Raw genomic sequence first — 19759 nt, 5'->3', positions numbered from 1 at the left:
TCTCATTGACTGAAGTCTACTCAGGCTCCCCTGAACTCTTTTCCAACTAGGCCTGAATTTGGACTTCCGTGTTCATCTCTGCCCAGTTGTAGGAAGAATCATAAGTCAGTTTAACCAGAACCCCCACCTTTGATATCTGATTATTTTTGATATCCGATTAGGTTCCTTGCCCTCCACCACCACCCCAGGGTGACATCTGATCACCCCGCCTGCCTTCAGCAGGAATCCCGCTGAGTCAGTTTACCCAGAGTCCCCCCTTCTCCCTGATACTTCCTCTGAGTAATTTCCCATCCACGGCCCCCCCACCCTGCTCCTTAGCTACAAATTCTTGCTTGCCCATCCTGTATCTGGAGTTGAGTCATTCTCTCCTTTATTGCAAAATCCCATGACAGTGGTCCCTACACCTATGGCCACAGCCCCCTCCCCTTGAATAAAGTTTATTGTGCTTAAGTGTCATTGAACAATTTTTTTCCTTAACAGTTAGAATACTGTGTTTTTCTTTAACAATTCACCCATCCTTCCCTTCGTGAATTTAATTAGTTTCTGAAAATTCTGCCAGTAAAAGCCGGGAAATGAAAAAATATTTTTTCTATAAGAACTTAAAGGTTTTAATTTATTAACTTATTAATTTAGTGTGGTCAAACATACATAAAACTTGCCATTTTAAAGTGCACAATTCGGTAACATTCAGCATATTCACAATGCTGTGCAACTGTCACCACTATTTCCAGGGCATTTTTATCACACTGAAAGGAACCCTTGGACCCATTAAGTTGTCACTCCCTATTCCTCCTCCCCCAGGCCCTGGCAACCTGTGATTTCTCTTCTGTCTTAGTAGATTTGCCTATATTGGGCATTTTATATAAATAGAATCCTACAATATGTGGCCTTCCGTGTCTGGCTTTTTTCACTCAGCATAATATTCTCAAGGTTCATTCCTTTTATGGCGAATAATATTCCACTGTATAAAAATACCCGCTTGTATTTTATCTATTCATTTGTCGTTGAACATTTGGCTATTGTGCATAGCGCTGCTATGAACATTTGTATACAAGTATTTGTTTGGATCTGTTTTCAATTCTATTGAGTCACCACCTAGGCGTGGAATTCCTGGGTCTCATCTTAGTTTTTCACTAAAATAGTTTTCAGTAGCACAGGCATCCTCACTTGGAGCAAGCTGCAACCCAGAGGTTCCCCAGACCTCGAAGACACTTGAGATGGGACGGTATCGGCTTGAACCCTTCCCCCCTTACTCCACGCAGAGCGGTGTGCAGTGAGGGTTTGGGGTACTGCAGCCTTTCTGTGATCTCCACCAGACTTCTCCCGTCCATCCTCTGATACGAATAATTGCATTTTTTTCTCCATCTTATGGGAAGTTATACAACACCAATACCGATATTTTGGGTCCACTCTTGACTTCGGGCTCTGTGGAATCCGCAGATCCTTCCCCGACAAACAGGCCAGGGCATCCATCACTGGTGGGAACACAGATGCTCTCCCAGGTCCTGGGTCTTGGCAGAAGGTGCCTGGAACTGATAACCTCTGAGTTCACGTCCAGCAGTTAGTTATTCCTACTCCTCGGACAGCCCCGAGCCACTGAGTTCCAGCCTCTGTTTCTCTTCTGGTGACAGCAGCCTCTGTTCGCCCGAGGCCGTGGGCTGCACTGGATAGTCTCGGCTGACAGTGTGATTTGTGGTGGGGTCTCGGGCCACACAATATTGGTTTGACCTATTGAGGTTCTTGAGACCAAGGTCAGCTACACAGGTGGTCAGCCAGATCTCCGTGGTTGACCCCTAATAAAAGTCCTGGAAACCAAGACTGGGGGGAGCACCCCCGGTTGGCAGTCCTCTGCGCGTGTCGTCACATGTCACCGCTGGGAGGAGTGCTATTGTACCACTCCACCGGGTGTGGCCTTCTGGGCACGAGGCCAGGTCTCTCTCAGCCCTGCCCACCCCACCCCCCCGTGCCTTTTCGCACTGCTGACCTGAATCTGACACTTCCAGTGTAATAAACTGTAACCCTGAGAATAAGCAGCTGTCCTGAGTTCTGAGTCCTTAGTGAATAGATTAACCCGAGTTTGGTCTTGGTGACCCTATGCCTGCACCCACACAGTGCACTGCACAACAGAGGGGATATCTTGAGATCCGGCACAGAGGTGGTGGTCCAGCTCTGCGGAGGGAGACGTCATCCGCTGGGCAGGGTCCAGCTTCAAGGTCGGGTCCTCACCAGCTCCGGTATCTCCCTTTAGTTAGTCCCGATGCTGTCACCTTGTGCCCTCTGTGGGCAGATCTTGGGGAGAGGTGGCATTATTGCTCACAGCTGAATAGGAGATGGTCTAGAAAGCGGAGATTCAAACCTTAGCCTTGAACAAAATCTGCCCTCTGAAGCCCATAGAGCAAAGGGCTGCAGGCCTGCCCCCTCCCATCTCTCTGAGAACCAGAACAGCACTTCTCAAGGTCATGACTGGGGAGGAAAGGGGTCCCTGTGACAATGCAGATCCCAGGCTCCAGCACAGACCCAGCAGCCCAGACTCTCAGGGGGCGTGGCCCAGGAACTCGCATTTTTTAACACACCTTACAGGGGATTCTGCCTGGCAGGAAGGTTTGGGAACCGCTGCTCAGGACATTCGAAGAAAACATACAGGAGCATGCTCCTGATGCCATGCTGGCTTCCGGTTAAGCACTGTGGTGCCCACAGACATCTGTCCCCTCTTTGGGAAAGCCCACAGCAATTAGGCTGTGGTTCATGTAGACTCCACCCCGCCTTTGCTCTATATCCTCCGCGCCCCCCCCCCAACACACAAACACTTACGCCATTAGCAGAGGGTCTGTACATTTTCTGACCTGGGGAAACAGAGGAGAAGTTGTCAGGGAGGAATGACAATGGTGGGAGGAATGACAATGGTGGAAGGCAGGCAAAGACGCCTGTGGGTGGCAGGGCCTCTGAAACTCTCAGTCCCAGCTCTGCAGACATGAGGGCGGCTCTTCCCATAGTGCTTTATACATTTATAAAACAGGACTATGCTTTACCCAGGTGTTACATATAAATAAATATTTATTGAGCACGGTCTCCGGACCCAGATGGAAGGGTTCAAATTCCGGCTCTGTCTCTTTAGGAGCTGTGTGACTTTGGATCATTGACTTAACTTCTCTGTGCCTCACTTTCCTCAACAATCAAATGAGAATTTATTTAGCAGAGAGTAAATGTTTACTTTGTGCCAGGTGCATTCTAGGTCCTGGGGATATAGCTGTGAACAAAATAGTCGAAAACCCCTGTTCTCAGAGAATTTATATTAATAATAATGGTAATCGCAATAATAGCAATAATAATCACAGCTTATAGAGACTTAGGGTGTGGCTTACAACATGCCAAATGCTAGTGCTAGTGCTTTACTTGAATTATCAGGTACAGTTACTCCCATTTCAAAGGAAACTGAGTCACAGAGAGTCCTTTGCTCATGGTGACACAATAAATAAAGCAGTAGAGCGAGGGCCTGGACACAGGCAGTCCGGCTCTGGAGGTGACACATTTGGCAAACATTTCCTTAAAGGCCCCCTTTGTGTCTGCTCCAGTGGCAGGGGTTCAGAGTCCACTGGAAAGACAGACGAGTCCCTACGGAGTAATGTCCCAGAGAAACGTCCTAGAGTGGGCAAGGCTGGAATAAGGGAGCTCAGAGCAGGTGCTTGGCTTGTTCTAGGGGGTCAGGGAGGGCGTTCTGGAAGAGGGCCCCTCCAGTTGGGATATGAGGAAGCAGTTTCGTTCAGTGGTTGAGGCAACCAGCTTTGTAACCAACAGAATTGGCTTCTACTCCTGACTGTCCAGCTGTGTGCCGGTTGGCGGGTAATATTTCCTCATTTGTAAAGGGGCACACAATAGGACTCACTCTGTAGGGTGGTTATGAGCACTCACGGGGTCTGGGCCCAGAAAGCGCCTGGCACGTAGAAAGCGCTCAGCAAATCACAGCTCTTTTGATTACAGAATAAGCCAAAGGACTTTACCAGAAAAAGCCCCGCTGAGGGTGCTCCAGGCAGGGAAACAGCCTGTGTAAAGCCCCTGAGGTGAGAGGGTACAAGGCCCTTTTAGAGCCAGTTCCTGCCAACCCCCTCCTTTTGGTGACAGCAGCTACAGTGTCACTCCTGAGCAAGGCAGATGGAGGAAGGTTGGGGGGGGGGGTTAAGTCTCGATTTCTCCTCCGTCCATGTGGCAGGGGCTCCTGTGTCACCCGGATTACAAGCCAAAGTCCTTACTTTGAGGCCATAAAGGATGTGCCCTCACTTCCCTAAATATTTGCAAAACGAATCAGTGATCCAATGACCCAGACTCCCTGGTGTGAGTGCCCTTGTCTATAAAATGCGGAACCTCGTGCTGTTGGGGTGAGGAGTTATGAGGGGCTGCCATGTGGAAGGCTTAGCACAGAGCCTGGCACATACTAGGAGTTCAGTTATGGCAGCTGTGGTGATGTGTATTCACAGCAGACAGACAGGGATGTGCCAAAGAGGAGGGGACTTACGGGAGCGTCGGAACAGCAGATAAGTGAACACAGCCACAGCAAAGACTATCGCTATGATGACGATGATGATGATGATAGTCTTATGGGACAAGTGTGGGTGTGACGGGTCCCTGGGAGGCTCTGTTAGAAGAGGAAAAGGAAGAAGGGATTTAGGTTGAGAGACTTTTTGGGTTTTCGTCTTCCCCACAAACATTATCCATCATTCCGTTAGGAAGCTATCACTCTGACTCCCTCAGTCTATGGGAAGCAGTCCCCACCCCACACGCACACTCTGATTCCTAGGATGGGACTTTGATCCAGGACTAGCCAATAAGATCATTTTATTCTCTCTGGCTGTTGTGATTGGTTCGTAAGAAAGCTGTGACCTAAGCCGAGCCAATGAGAGCCAGCCCTGGGGCTTTGACTAGAGCTACTGAACGTGTGCATTCTTTCCCGTGGGTTATTAAACCAGTAGGATGTGAGCCATAAGCTTTGAGAACCATCTTGCCTCCCTGAGGGGACAGTCTGCCTGAGAATAAAGCTGGCGTAGAGAAAAGCAGAGACAAGAGAGGTAAAGAAAAGTTCTTGGGTTATTCAGTTGGAACACGTGAATCTGAAGGCGCTTTTCAATAAGGTTCCCCTTTTGCTTGGACTATTTTGAGTTGTGCTTCTACTAATTGCAACCAATGGAGTTCTGCCTAACACACCTGGAAAGGACTTTCTGACTCCCTGGGGGAGAGGCACCACACAACTACCCAGCCTGGCTTTGCAGAGGGGTTTACCCGGGTGACTGCATAAATGTTGGGTTAACAGACTAAGCCGAGCCTGTTGGTCTTTTCATGATGGGGCAGGGGAAGGATGGGAGTCAGGGAGCATTCCTGTGGCTCGGTGACTCCCTCACCCAGGTGCCTCCAAACCCCAAACTCCTCCCTCAGAGTGAATCCTGCTGTCACCTACTCCTTCGGTTCCTCTGTTCTCCCCACCCAGGGGGCTCCTCACCTCTGAGCATGACAGTCAGTTCTGCTTTGCCAGTCCCTAGGACGTTGGTGACATAGCAGATGAAAGTCATGTTGATTGATTCGTCCACAGAACGGATGAGGAGCCGGGTGCCCTGGGCCACAGCAAAAGATGGCAGAGGACCCATAGACCTGGGAGAGACAGATGGGTGAAGACATGGCCTCTGCTGAAGGCCTAGAGTGACAGGTGATCGAGAACTCACTGTATGGCATAACACAGGAACCCTCATAACACAGCATCTGTGAGTTGAGAGCAACCCTGAAGTTCCCCTGGCTTCTCACGCCCACACTCAACCTATCAGCAGATCCCGCCTGCCGCGCCTTCAGAATCTATCGAGAATCTGGCTGCTCCCCAGGGCTCCCATGGCCCCCACCCTGGTCTGATGCTCCTACTCCTGGGCCACTGTGGCTGCCTTCTCACTGGGCTCCCTGCTTCCACCCTTGTCCCCCACCCACTCTGTTCCCACTCAGCAGCCTGAGTGATCTTATTAGAACGAAGTTGGTTCACATTTCTTCTCTGTTCACAGCCCTCTCGTGGCTCCCACCTCACTCAAGAGTAAACCCAAAGTCACCACCACAGCCACAGGTCCTACGTGAGCTGGCCCGCCACACCCCTGACTGGAGTATCTGCAACACGCCCCTTGAATAATCCAGTTATGCTCCCACCTCAGGGTCTTCGCCTACGCTGTTCCCTCTGCCTGGAATGCCCTCCCCTGGTCACCCACATGGCTCACCCTCAATCTCCCGGCCTCTGCTCAGACGTCACCTTAGTGACATCTTCCCTGGCCACTTTGCCTTCTCATAGCAGTATGCACTGTATGATGTTACCTTATTATTCCCACCTCCCCCCGAACAAAGCTGGAATGGAAGCCCCACGTGGGGAGGACATCTGATCTGTTTTATTCACCAAGGTGCGTTGGACAACAGCATCGGGCAGAGTAAGCAGACAAGAAACACCGGTTTAACAGATGGAGAAGGGAGAGGCATGGAGACTTGGGTGTCTGCAGAGCTGGGCTGGAAACCCAGCCACCGCCCCTGTGAGCCTGCATTGCGGTGCTTTGTGGCAGGACCATAAAGATGCCATCTGTTGATGCCTATGGAAAACTAATGACCAACAACTCTGTCGACGGACAATAGGGAAACAACTGTGACTACGCAGAGGACGGTAGACAGGTACGGTCACCACCACAGCATTTGCGTAGGTGAAATGGAAAAGCACTTTCATTTCTGCGTTCAGATGTCATGCGCTTCTGACGCAATCCCAGCAGCATCGCAAACAGGCTGTGGGCGTTTTGAAACGCACAGAAGATCAGGACTGTTCTATGGATGGAGAGAGGGATGGACCAACAGACAGAAACATGATAAAATAACACAATGTCAGTGGAAGAGTTTATGTCGCGGGTCGTTGAGTGTTCACTAGAAAATTCTTCCAATTTTTCTGTATGTTTGAAAATTTTTCCAATAAAATGTTGGGGAAATGGGAATGTGGGTCTCTGTGCTCTTGTATGGAAAGGTGGAAGGGTGTTCATGAGATAGAGGAAAAGTTTCAAAATTGCAGAAAGCACATTTTTTGTTGTTGCTGTTGTTTAGAAATACAGGAAAAAAAGACAGGAAGGATATATAACAAAAGGCAACAGTGGATGTTTCTGGAGGTGACTGGGTACACTGAACTATAGGCGCAACATTCTTCTTTTTCTTTATAACTGTTTTGTCTTAAGTTTCCCCAATGGTCATGAGTTATTTTTGTAATAAAGAAAGAGGCCCAATAAAAATCATGGCAAACAATTTACCCCTCTGGCTTTTTTTTCCCTAACGCTTAACCCCAGCACTGATATGAGTTTGAGAAAATCTTCAGCCTGCTCTGCGCTTCAACAAGCTCATCTACAGACTAGGGGCAGCATTTGCTCCTTTGGAGATGACCCAGGTGGCTGGGGAGGTGGCACAGCCCGAAGCAAGAGGACTGGGTTTGGAGTCAGATGCCAATTGGAGAGCCGCCTCTGTGCCCTCATGGCTGTGTGACCAGGGCAAATGATGGCACCTGTTGGGGCCCGGCTGATTTTTAAGCCGGGCATGACAATCGCGCTGACTGTGCCCGAGTGTGAAGATCACACGGGATGAGCTAAGTACTGGGCACACAGCAAGTGGCACGCCCTAAAGAACAGGTGTATTGGCAAGCCTGGACTAATTCATCTCGTAACCTCTGCGTGAGCAATACAGAAATTTCCCTGGGGCCTGAGCCGACTTCTCTCCTCTCTTACTTTCCTGTCTCCCCTCTTGCCTCAGACCAGGGTGTCTGGGGCTCCCGGCTCCTCCTCCCTCAGACCAGGGGTCCAGGTCCACCCAGGACTCACGTGTTCCACTCATAGCTTGTGGGCTCTGGGTTGCTGCGGAAGTCACAGTTCAGGGTGGCCTCACGTTGGCCAAGGTACCAGTTGTCATAGCCGGAGATGGAGACGTTGGGGGGATCTGGGGGAAAAAGACACACAAACTCAGAGACAGGGAGCCTTCAGAGGGGCTTAAAGATATGTGAGACTCATGTCACAACAGGAAAAGGCCTCCGTGGGTTTGGGGAACAGCCCAAGACAGAGAGGCCTATGAGGAGTCTAGGGCAACAGGTCCCCTCACGGAAGCCTGGGAGCCATCGGTGTGGTGGGAGGTGGCAGGGTGCAGAGAGGGCTTCTCAGGACCTGCCTTTCTCTACTCGATTTTCTCTCTACTCAATTTCCTGGCACACCTTAGACATCCTGTGAGAAAAGTCCCCTTGGGCACTCAGAGCACAGAGAATATATTCAAGGCTCTGACAAGTCCTGCAGAAAAGAATCCTGGATGAGCCTACAGCGCTTTTTTGGGGGGAGGGGGAGGGGAAGTCAGTGTAGATCCCTCTTCCCTCAGGCCCATTGACAATGTTGAGGGGTTCCAGTGTAGACAGTGCCTGAGTGAATCAGTGTAGCAACTGCCTGGGGTGGGAAGCATTCAGTGTAGACAATGACGAGGGGACAGAGCCCTTAGTTGAGCCAGTGTAGACAACACTGGGGCACAGAGGACTGACGACTACACTTGGGGGACAAAGTAGATAGTTCTTTGGGAGGACCAGTGTAGACAATGTAGCGTGTCAGAGCAGACGGTGATTGCGGATGCAGTCTAGACAACATGCAGAACACGATTCCCGCGCTGGGCCTAAACGAAGGGTGTAGACAGTGGGGGCAGCCCTCTCTGGGGTCCAGAGGAGCAGGTGGAGAGGACGGCAAGGCGGTGTAGAAAACGAACAAGGAGCTGGTGTAGACAACGGGGGAAGCAGTGTAGCAGTGAGAGCAGGGTCAGTGTAGGTAGTCGCCCAGGGAAGCAGGTGTAGGCGGTGTGTGTAGACTGTGCTCAGGGGAGCCAGTACAGACAGTGCGGGTGTTGTGCAGATGGTGCCCAGGCAAGCCAGGGGCACCACCTGGGGAGTAGCGCTGACTGTGTGGCCTAAGACACTGGCAGAGTCGATGAACGACAGTATTGTCTGTGGCCTAGGGGCGTGACGGAGGCGGTCTGGCAGTGGTTCCCACCCTCGCTCACACTTGGGCACACTCACAGAGCACACTGAGGGTCACAGGCAGCAGGGAGGGCTCTTCAAAGCTCTCGTGCTCCACTGTGCAGGTGACATTCTTGCCATTGTCCTGGATTGTGGGTTTTAAGGTTAATACGCTGATGACGGTGAATGTTCCAGGCAGGGTCCCTGGCACCTGGCTCTTATTGGCCTTCTCATCCAGGGACCAGGAGATTTGGGCGGGCGGGCGGCCTCCTTCGGAGATGCAGTGGGCCACGGGCACAGGCTCCTGGCTGAGTGCGCTGAGCAGAACCTCTTGGGGCTTGGCATGGTTCTTGGGCTTGGCTGGGGAGAGGAGCAAAACGGAAAGGTCATTCCTCACCTGTAGTCATTCAACAAACATCTTGGCAGCAGAGGCTAACTGAGGGTACAGGATGGCCAGGTTCAAATCCTAGCTCTGGCCCTGAGCAGTTGGATGGCCTTGGGCAAGTCTGGGGATAATGACAGGATCACAGGCAAAGCCCTTAACATGGTACATGACACATAATAAGTGCTCAATAAGTGGTATTCTTACTGGTAATTGAATACATTGCCTGGCTCTGTGATGGGCAATATCAGGGACCCAGCAATGGCCCAAACAGCCCCAACCTTGCCTCCATGGGTGTACAGTCCAAGGGGAAGATGGACTTTTCCCTAGACAGTGACAACTCAGAATGGGCAAGGCTGAGATGGGGAAACCCAGAATGGTGCCTGAGTCGGGGCAGGGGGTAGGTGGTTGGGGAGGGCTTCATGGAAGAGAGGAGGGCTCAGCCCGTGTCCTGGAGGTTAAGAGGAGAATTGATTGGCTTAAGATTGTAAGCGACAGAGCTGGGCTTTCACTCAAGGTCTGTCTGACTCCAAAACCATCTTGACCATCTCTTAACCATCATTCTGTTTATTCTCAGACCTGATGCTCTCTACTGGGTCCCTTCTCCATCATTACCTAGGTTCTCATTTACTGATGATTTTTCTTTCATTTGATTTACTGGTTTTGCTTTACTGTCATCCTAAACCATAAGACCTGAAGTCCCAGGTTTGCTGAAATGACCAGGGTTGCCTCTGCACTGGTGCTGTGTGCTGGCCTCTGCTCCAAGCACTTACCCTGGTGCGAGTCACTCATGCAAGGCCTGGGACAGTTTCTGGCACACAAGCGAAAAATGTCAGCTCTTAGTCATCCTCATAGCAATATCCATTTCACAGATGAGGAAACTGAGGCACGGAGACTTCTTACTCAGTTTCCAAGAGAAGGGCCTGTCGTAGTCTCCCTGGTGCTCATGAAAATGAACCCATGACTCCTGGGCAGTTCTCAAGAGCAATGGGGTGCTCTGTCTGTTTCAACTCTCCCTCCCACTCAAAGGGAGTGACTACAGCTGACAGCTCTCAGGAGCTCACAAAGGCCTCTGTTCTAAGTGGGTGACCAGGGACCCTCCGGACAGCTCACTGAGGGAAGAGCTCTGGCTACCAGACCTGCGCCACAGGTGACCAAAGGAAGATCTGAACGGGGAACCACTTGCCCAAGCCGGAAGTGGCCAATTGGCTTCCCAGACTCTTCCCCTTCCCTCCACCCCCACCACCCCCTTCGCAGGAACCTCCTCCCCACAACCCTGCCCTACCGCCTTCTACTGTCCCCACTGAACCTTCGCCCTGGAGGACAGCTCACTGCCACCCAGGCCTGGCCACTCTGCTTACCACCCGTGCCCCTCACGCCTCTCCCATTCGCCCCTCTCCTCCCCACTCACCGAGCACCCGGAGCCAGGTAGGGGCGCTCCTGCCACCCTGCGGGAACATGACGAAGTGGCAGGTGTAGTTGGCCTCGTCTTGGGTGCGCAGCCCCCGCACCGCCAGCGTTGCGTCCCGCAGCGGCTCGCCGGGCCTGGCGGCCACGAACTCCAAGCGACTGGGCTCAGGGAAGTTGGGGTTCGAGGGGTAGCTCGGGCCCTGCGTCGGATGGAAGACCGCTATGCTTTGGGGGCGCCCCGCAGGGTCCTGCCACGTCCATGTCACCATCATCACCTGTACGTCGTGGTCCTGTGTCTGCAGCTTGCATGGCAGCGTAACGTTGTCGCCCAGCAAGCCGCGCACCTGGCGCGGCGCCAGCACAGAGGCTGCCTGGGCTTCTGCGAGGGAGGGAAACGGGGATGGGGAGGGGTGAGACCTGGGCGTCCCAAGTCTGGGCGGGGCTGGGCGTGGAGCCCAGGAGGCCACCCACCTGGGGTCTGGAGCCCTTTGGGAGTGTGTTTGGGGGGGTGGAGGGGTGTCAAGTCCTGATAGGAGCAGGGGCGAGAGTGAGACAGGACGAACTAGGTCAGTGCCAATTCACTGGGCTATGATTATTGTACTTTTTGCTTTTACTGTATTTCCTTGATCTCAGCACCATCAAATTTTAAAATTGTGCTTAAAAAATTAATTTTGCCGTTTAAACGGTTCTAAAGTGGCGTTACTTACATTCACGATGTTTTGCGACCATCACCACTGCCCAGTTCCTGGACTTTTTTTTTTAAATTGCCCTGGCATCATCAATTTTAAGATGCAATTTTAAGTGATACTGTCTTTAACAGTAGGACTCATTGTCAGTAGTTAGAGCAACTCTGATTTAGAGGAATGAAAAGGGGAAGAAACTCCAGGTCTTAGAATCCATAAAATATGGTATTATTATTATTATTATTATTATTATTATTATTATTATTAATTTATTCTGTGTGGAGCCAGCTTGGGAGAAAGTTCGTAGGGGATCCTGGCACGAGAAAGGAGGCAGCTGTAGCTCAAGGGTTTTGGATCCCTTCAGACCTCTGCTGTGAGGCTTTCAGCAGGTTACTCAACCTCTCTGATGCTTTGTCCTAGTTTGTAAAATAGGACTAATAACACTTAACACTCGCAGGTTGCTAACGTAGATTGGGGGCTGTTCTGAGGGCTTCGCACATCTCTGTCTTTCAACTCAGCTCCTTGAGGCGAACACTTTACAGATGGGGAAACTGAGGCCCAGAGTCATTTGCTTCAGGCCACACAGAGGGTAACTGGCAGAGGTGGGAGCTGAACCTGGGCCACCTGCACACAAGAGTCCTGACCTCTAATCCACCTGGCTCCATATGAAAATCTTCCTGCCTACTTTGTGCTGACAAAGTAGGTCTTTAACATATGTTAGCTCTTACTGATATCAGTAAACACGATGCTATGGATTTTTAGTAATAATAATAAGGATATAGAGAAGGTGGAAAGGAGTCGAGTTATTTGAACCCCAGTCCTGCCACTCACTAGCAATGGCCCTTCGTTTAGGTGGTTTCACTCCTCTGAGCCTCAGTTTCCTTATCTGTAAAATGCGGATGGTTATGACTTAATAGAGTTGTTGGGAGGACTAAGTGCTGAAATCTATATAAATCTATACGCACATGCCAAGCACTCTAAAAGGCGAATATTACAATTAGTGTTATTATGAGGAAGAAGAAGCCGAGAAGTAGTGGGCAGGGGTACCCGGCACCCGCTGTGCAGCGGGAGGGCACAGTCTGGACACGGGGAACTGCGAAGCAGTGAGCATGCCAGTCTGGGTTCGCTTGCTAGTTCTACCACTGCCATGCTGTGCAGCTCTGGGCAAGGAAGTCTCCTTCTCTGGTGATTTCCTCCTTAGCAAGGCTGCCATGAGGAGGAAACTGGGTGAATGGCCTTCCTTTCTGCATGTTTCCGTGTACCCACCACACTTGAGCCAGGCACTGAGCTGCTCCTTTACGTGTGGCCTCCTCCAACCCTCTCCACAGCTCCACGACAGATGTACTAGTGTTTTCATCCACTGCACAGAGGGGACAAGTGAGCCTTGAAGGGTCGGGCCGGCGAACAAGGGGCAGAGCCTGGGTTCGGAGCCAAGCCAGGCCCGGCCCACCCTGCGCCCAGGCTCCCTGGCACTGGGCTCTCCTGCTCTGGCAGAGGGGACCCTGGCCACTGTTTTGGTTAATGCATCAGTACTGCTACTTCCTGCTGGGCACCTTGGGCAATTACTTCTCTCTGTGCCTCAGTCTCCTCATCTGTATAAGGGGTCACAATAGGACCCATGCTGGGTTTCTCCTGAAGGGGCTTTAGGTTAGGGGCTCTCTGTGAATCCCTCAAGCCTTAGCATCCTCTTTTCTGGAGAAGCGCCCAGTGTCTCGTGTATCACTTTTTGGGAAATACTGAGCTGAGGCTCTGGCTTCCCCAAGGTTGCATTCAGTATTATCACTGTTCACACGAATTATTAGTCATCATTATTTTTACCAAGCGCACTCCACATTGCTCAGACAGTCTTATGAGGTAGACAGGATTCCCCCACCCCTAAGGCATTTTATGGGAAAGCTTAGGTCACTTTCCTGAACTCACATAGGTATTAATGCTTAAAGCTGTTTTGAACCCAGGGCTATCTGACTTCAGAGCTGCATCCCTAGTGCTTGGAACACCACCTACCACATACTAGGTGCTCAATAAACACGTGTGGGCTGAATGCATGCATACATGAATGAATGAATATGAATGAATGACCACACCCTTAGAGCCAGGTATTTGGGGTAAGAAGGAGACCTGGGTTATATGCCACTGTCCCATCCCCCTTCCTCCCATCAAGCATCCTGTAGCCATCAGTGGACAAGCGAGGCTTAGGAGCATGATCTGGGCCTGATGAAGTGTCCCCAAGAGTCACTCAGGTGTTTTCTGGAGTTTGATTCGCCCTTCGGAAATATCCTCACCATACCGCAATCCAGCTGCTTTCCGGGAATTCGAGAAATCGCTCCTGCCCCGTTCCCATGTCCCTCCAACTCCGGGGCGAAGGGAGCCTAGGGGGCGAAGGGGGTCTGGAGGAGAAGGGACCTGGGGGTAGACTGTCAGCGCGCTCAGCCTTGGGGTACCGAGGAGGTCGAGCGCCCAAGTCAGTGGTGACTGGGAAAAGCAGGGGCCCGGGGACTATGAGGGTTCACTCACCGGCTCCCGCGGGCGCCCAGAACGGCGACAGCAGCGACAGCAGCGATGGCAGCAACGGCGCCCACGCCCAGGGGGCAGCTCTGGACATGTCGGGGGTCCTCCGGCAGCTGGGCAGCCGGGCAGGCATGCGCCTCCTCCTCGCTCGCCCGGCGTCCGCTCGCTCTGCCTGCGCGGCCGCCACTGGTTCGGATCCTGAGGTCCTGCCTAGGAATCCCCCGGGGGCTGCAAGCCACCGGAGCCTGGGGGCGCTGCGGGAGTGGAAGGTTAAGCTCTCCTGTCGCTTCCAGCGCCACCGCACGAATGGACCTGAGCACGGTTTCCCTGCGCGTTCCTGGGGACTCCGGATCCCTCTGCGCCTGCGCGGGCGCTGCCCTGTCACGCGCACTGCTAGGCTAGAAGGAGGGTCCGACTCGGATGGCGCTTCTGATACGCGCGTCCCCACTGGACGGGTGGGGAAACTGAGGCACGCAGAAAGATTCAGTGACTTTCTAAAACTGACGGCTGGTGACAGCTGAAAATCAAAGCCACAGTCAGGACAGATCCCGAGTTCTTAACCTCAGGGCTTAACCCCGCTGGACTTTAGAGCCTGGGCTCCTATCTGGCAAGTTGCGTCTCCTTTGGGGGCCTCAGTTCCCTCATCTGAAAAATGGACATGATAATAGTACCCACCTCACAAGAAGGTTTATGAGGCTTAAACAAACAACTACTTAGCCCTGTTCCTGGCACATACAGTAGTTCGTACTCAACAAACAGCAGCTATAACAGTAACGACTATTATTGTTGCTTTACAAATTATCATCAAATACCAATGTTGGTGAGAATGATGATTTATTCATTCTTCATTCAACATATATTTATTGAGGTGATTGCCAGGAGCTGGGGGAAGGAGGGGAATGGGGAGTTATTGTTTAATGGATATGAAGTTTCTCTTTTGCAAGATGAAAAGAGTTCGGGGGTGGATGGTGGTGATGTTTGCACAAAAACTGTGTACTTAAAATTGGTTAAGTTGTTACAGTTTGCGGTATGTGTATTTTGCTACAATAAAAAAATTAAAAAATATATGTTTATGAACCAGACAATATTCTGGGCACAGGGATGTAGCAGAAATAATACGACAGAAATTCCCGCCTTATCCTGGAGGAAAACAGACCATTTACAGATAAATCCACAGAACACCATCATATCTGGAGGTAATAATGGTTATGGAACAACGTACAGTGGAGAGAGAGAAAGAGAGACCAAGGTAGACAGAAACGAATGGGAGAGAAGTGGAGAGAGACACACCCTCAGAGACAGCGATTGGGAGATAGAGAGAGAGAGATATAGACGCAAAGATAGAGATAGAAGATGAGAGACAGACAGAGAGAGATGAAAGACAGAGACACAAAGACGGAGCAAGTTGAGAGAGAGTTGAGAACTGACAGGGAGACCCAGAGAGTCATATATGCAGATACAGAGTGTGAAGACTTCCTGGCCCCCTGCTCTGTCCATCCTGGCCATGGTCCCCACCAGGCCCACTAACAACTCTGACCCTTGTTCCAGAAAACTCCCCCTTTGGCCTTTAGCCACTTTGGAGGGCTCTGTCCCCATGACCCTCTAGGACAGGGACCCCGTGCCCACTCACGGCACACGGCCGCGGGCATCACTCACCTTGGAGGTATGTAGGTGAATTTCTGAATGGAAACCTAGAGGCTGGTCTCTGGGAAATCTCTCAATTTTCTGGCACTCTTGTTCTGTGATGCCGAGTTATTCTCTGAATTGGGGAACTGGGACTGCTATGTTCCTCCTCTAGACCATGCTGTCACCCTCTGGGGTTCCCCAAGTTCCCAGAACCTCTGGATGGTCAGAGGCTGCCCTGCTCCCCTGCTGGCGTTTGGGCTTCAGATTTGCGGCCCACCTCATCCCATACTCTGCCTCTTCCCCATGGGGCAGCTGACTTCTCAGATGCAATGGGACGTCTGACAGCGAACCAGTAGAGCTTGGTCCTGAATAACTCCACGTGATGGGAAGGATGGAAGCTCAAAAGTGGTGTCGAGGAAGAGCCAAAGATCAGGGACGAGCCGAAGGTTAGGGATGGAGTGAAGGATAAGGTCAAGGAAAGGGGGGTCTCAGGGAAGGGGCTGGGATGCGGTGAGGGCAGGGGGAAGGCGTTTGGTGGCTGGTATTCCTGGAGGGGAGAAGTTGGGTCAATAACCACTTGGAAAGGCCAAAAGGTCAATGCTGTTAAAATTGCTGCATTAAATAAAATGTCAGATTTCAAGTCTGGAGGAGACTGAGGAAGGACGTGAGGAAGGGAGATTGGTGACATTTGGAATGGGTTGGTTGAGTCGAGGAGTTGTCTGGTCCCTCCTGACAGCCTCCCTGACCCCTCTTCACTTCTGCGCCCTGAGGGGTGGTCTGGGGTCCCTTTGAAACCACCCTCTTCTGGCTCCCGTGGTGCGTTGGGCTTCCCCACCACGTCCCTTTGCTCCTTGGAATCTTTCAATGGATACATATTTATTGAGCACCTACTATGTGCTAGGCCCTGTCCACAGTGCTAAAGATAAAGCAATGAGCAAGAGAGGAATGTTTTGCCCCCTGGAGGTTCCATGCTGGATGGGAGTTGGAGAGAGAAAGGCGATCGAAAAGCAGACAGGTACTATGCCAGGAGGTGCCGAAAGCTATGAAGAAAAATGAGACAGGGTAAGGAGAGGGGCAAGAATTTCTTCAGATCCCTCCTTTGTGGCTGCCAACATTTTTGACTCCCTCCAGTTTTCCCTATGCGTCCTTTCCTCCCAAGGCAGAAGCCCCAAACTCACAGCTTCGATGTTCCTCTCAGCAAACGTGAGCCTGCACATTAGCTTTCACCCAGTGGCTCGCATTTGGAAGGCGCCAGCCAATTCCGAGCAGATGTTTTAAAGGCGCGGCCTGGTTCGTCGCTGTTTTTTTCCTTTGGTCACCTTAGCCGCCTGTCCTGGATGGGGCTGCCCCTTCAGCCAGGATCTCGGGATGAAGAAGATGTGTAGAGAAGAGCCACAGCTGACCCGCGGTGAACGTGTAACACGAGTGAGAAACTGATGATACAAGTCAACAAGATTTGGGGCTGGTTTGATATTGCAGCGAAATCTAGTGAAAGCTGACGGATAAAAAAATCATCTCTGAGCTGGTGAGTTTAAGTGGAAACCAAATGAAGTCGGCTCAGCAAATGCCTGGGGTAAGTATTTCAGGCATGAGTGGGGGAGGGGAAAGCAGGCACAAAGGCCCTGAGGCAGAAACTACTTGCGGACTTGGGGACCAGCGAAGGTGCCATTGTGGCTGGAATGCAAAGAGTGATGGGAGTATAAGGAATAATACAAAGAGGTATGAAGGGACCAGATGTTAATGGGCCTAGTAGGCCGTGGAGAGTTATTTATATTTTAGTTGCTGTGTGGGGAACAGGCTGTATGAGGGCGAGGTTAAAGTTAGTGGGGAAATGACTACAGTGGTCTGGGCGAGAGGCGATGGAGGCTCATTTCAGGGTAGTGGAAGGGAGGTGAGAAATAGTGATTGGATCCCAGTGTTCTTTGAGAGTAGAGACCCAGGGCTTTGCTGATGGATTGGATGTGGACCTGAGAGGAACTCCTTTCTCTCCAACGACCACAAGGCTCTGACCTGAGGGGAGGAGGAGGCCCCTTTGACTGAGACTGAGATGAATGTGGAACAGCAGGTTTGGAAGAATTAGCAAATTTTGTGCTGGACTCTCTGCTTGCTTCTCTGTGTCTCTGTCAAGACTCTGAGTTCCTTTTGAGTTGGGGCCAGTTATAGACATTTTTCTTCATTCAAGGATTGAAATAGCTATTGAAAGAATAAATAAGTAAATGGATATTTCCATTGGGCTTGTGGGAGTTTCTTGACACTATGGTTTTCCAACTTCTAGATCCAAAAGAATCCCCTAGAAGCTGGTGTAATTGAGCGAATATGAATATATTCTCTTATTCTTCCCTTCCACGTTGAAAAGAAGTAGCATTGTTCTGCTTCTTTCCGTTCTTCTTTTTCGATTACAGTTGACATTTAATATTATTTTATATTAGTTTCAGGTGTACAGCATAGTGGTTAGACAATGATATAATTTAAGAAGCGACCCACTCGATAAGTCTAGTACCCGCCTGGCACCACACACAGTTATTACAATATTATCGACTATATTCTCTATGCTGTATTTTACATCGCTGTGGTTCCTCTTGCTTTTTACTTCACAACATAGCTTGGCGATCTTTCCACTGAAGGACATAGCAAATTTCCTCTCATTCATTCATTCATTCATTCATTCATTCACAGCTGTGTAGCATTCTATTGTATAAACACATCATACATTTTGAACCTGTTCTCAGTGGATGGGCCTTTCGGGTGTCTCCAGACACTGATTTGCTGGCTCCGTTTGTGGTTTGGGCGGCTGTTGCCCAATTCTCATCTGGCTCTCCCGCCAGCAAAGTGGGAGAGTGTGGCAGTGTTTCCTACTCAGGGGCCCTCACGGTAGTGAACTGAAGTTTTTAAAATTTCAGATGTGAAGCTTTGTCCCAGGGATCTGATGTGGGAACCTATAGGCTAGGGGCAGAGGATGTCGGGAAGAGAAAGGGAGAGAAAAAGAGAGGGAGGCAGAAACAGTGGAGGGGGGAGAAGGGAGAGGGGAGAGTGGAGAGAGAGAAGCAAAGTGGGAGGAGGGAGAGGAGCGGGGAGGAGAGAGCGGGAGGCTGCGAAGGACGGTGTGGGGGCGGGGCCTCCAGAGCGTGACCCCTTTGGCTCAAATTCTGGCTTCACCAGTTACCGTCTGATGGTTCTAAGCAACCTGTGTTGATTATCTTGCCTCCTTTTTTCTCATCCATTAAATAGGGAATCATAGAAAAACGCGATGGTTAAATAAGTTACTTGGAAATAAATGATATGGTTAAAAAGTTATTTATTTAGCTGCTCGACAAAAGGCAGCAACTGTTATGGTTCCCTGAGGCTTGTGAGATGCCCCTGAGTTGCCTTGCTGGGTGCTCTTAATTGGGCACTTCCGTCAAGGGCAGTAGAGAGCCATAGAGAGTATTAACAGGGCAAAGACCCTGCTGCAGCTAAATTCCACATTTCTCTTGTGGCAAATAGAAGTGACAAACCCCATCCTGCCCTCTTCGTGTCGCCTTCTGGGGTTAGACAGAGAACGGGGCGTTGGGGTTGACGGGGGCAGAGCTTTTGTTTATACTCAGAAGCTAAACAGGAAAAAGACAGGAAGGAAAAAAGAACCCAGAGAACAAATACCTGCCTGTCCTTCCCTGAGGGCCGACTGGCTACCAGAGAGCACTTCCCGTCATCTCCCGCCAGCCCCATGCTGACCCCACCCTGCCCACCCCACCACCGCCCAAGGCTGCTCTGGGTGTCATCTCCCGCCAGCCCCATGCTGCCCCCCACCCTGCCCACCCCACCACTGCCCAAGGCTGCTCTGGGTGAGGCTGCGGGGAGGGGCCCTGTACTGGGTTTTCCCCTCTAACCTCCCCTTCCAAATCCCACAGCCTCCAAAAAGCCCAAGGAAGGAAATGAAAGCCGCCCGCCACAGTCTGATGACCAATCAGAGCCACTTTCAGCCGGTCCCTGATGTCTGCTGGACAAAGTCCAAATCTCTCTCTCTCTCTTTTTTTTTTAACAATTATATTTATATTATTTAAAAATATTTTTATTCAAGTATGGTTGGCATACAGTGTTATATTCGTTTCAGTGCATAGTGATTTGACATATATATACCTCACGATGTGATCA

At 50.9% G+C, this 19759-nt stretch overlaps 1 protein-coding gene across 1 annotated transcript; it reads right to left on the bottom strand.

The window, feature by feature from the left end:
* Positions 1–581: 581 nt before the first annotated feature.
* Positions 582–14347, bottom strand: PVR (PVR cell adhesion molecule). The gene is made up of 8 exons (XM_016135981.2): positions 14009–14347; positions 10813–11190; positions 9080–9379; positions 7857–7971; positions 5489–5637; positions 4511–4630; positions 2812–2843; positions 582–2335 (listed from the first exon to the last, which is right to left on the bottom strand). The coding sequence occupies exons 1-8, from the start codon at positions 14133–14135 to the stop codon at positions 2264–2266; spliced, it is 1293 nt and encodes a 430-aa protein (XP_015991467.2). The 5' UTR covers positions 14136–14347; the 3' UTR covers positions 582–2263.
* Positions 14348–19759: the final 5412 nt, after the last annotated feature.

Source organism: Rousettus aegyptiacus, unplaced genomic scaffold (genome assembly GCF_014176215.1).
Source record: "Rousettus aegyptiacus isolate mRouAeg1 unplaced genomic scaffold, mRouAeg1.p scaffold_m13_p_14, whole genome shotgun sequence".
NCBI lineage: Eukaryota > Metazoa > Chordata > Mammalia > Chiroptera > Pteropodidae > Rousettus > Rousettus aegyptiacus.
Note: the sequence above shows the minus strand (reverse complement) of the source record. Positions and strands in the feature narration are given on the sequence as shown.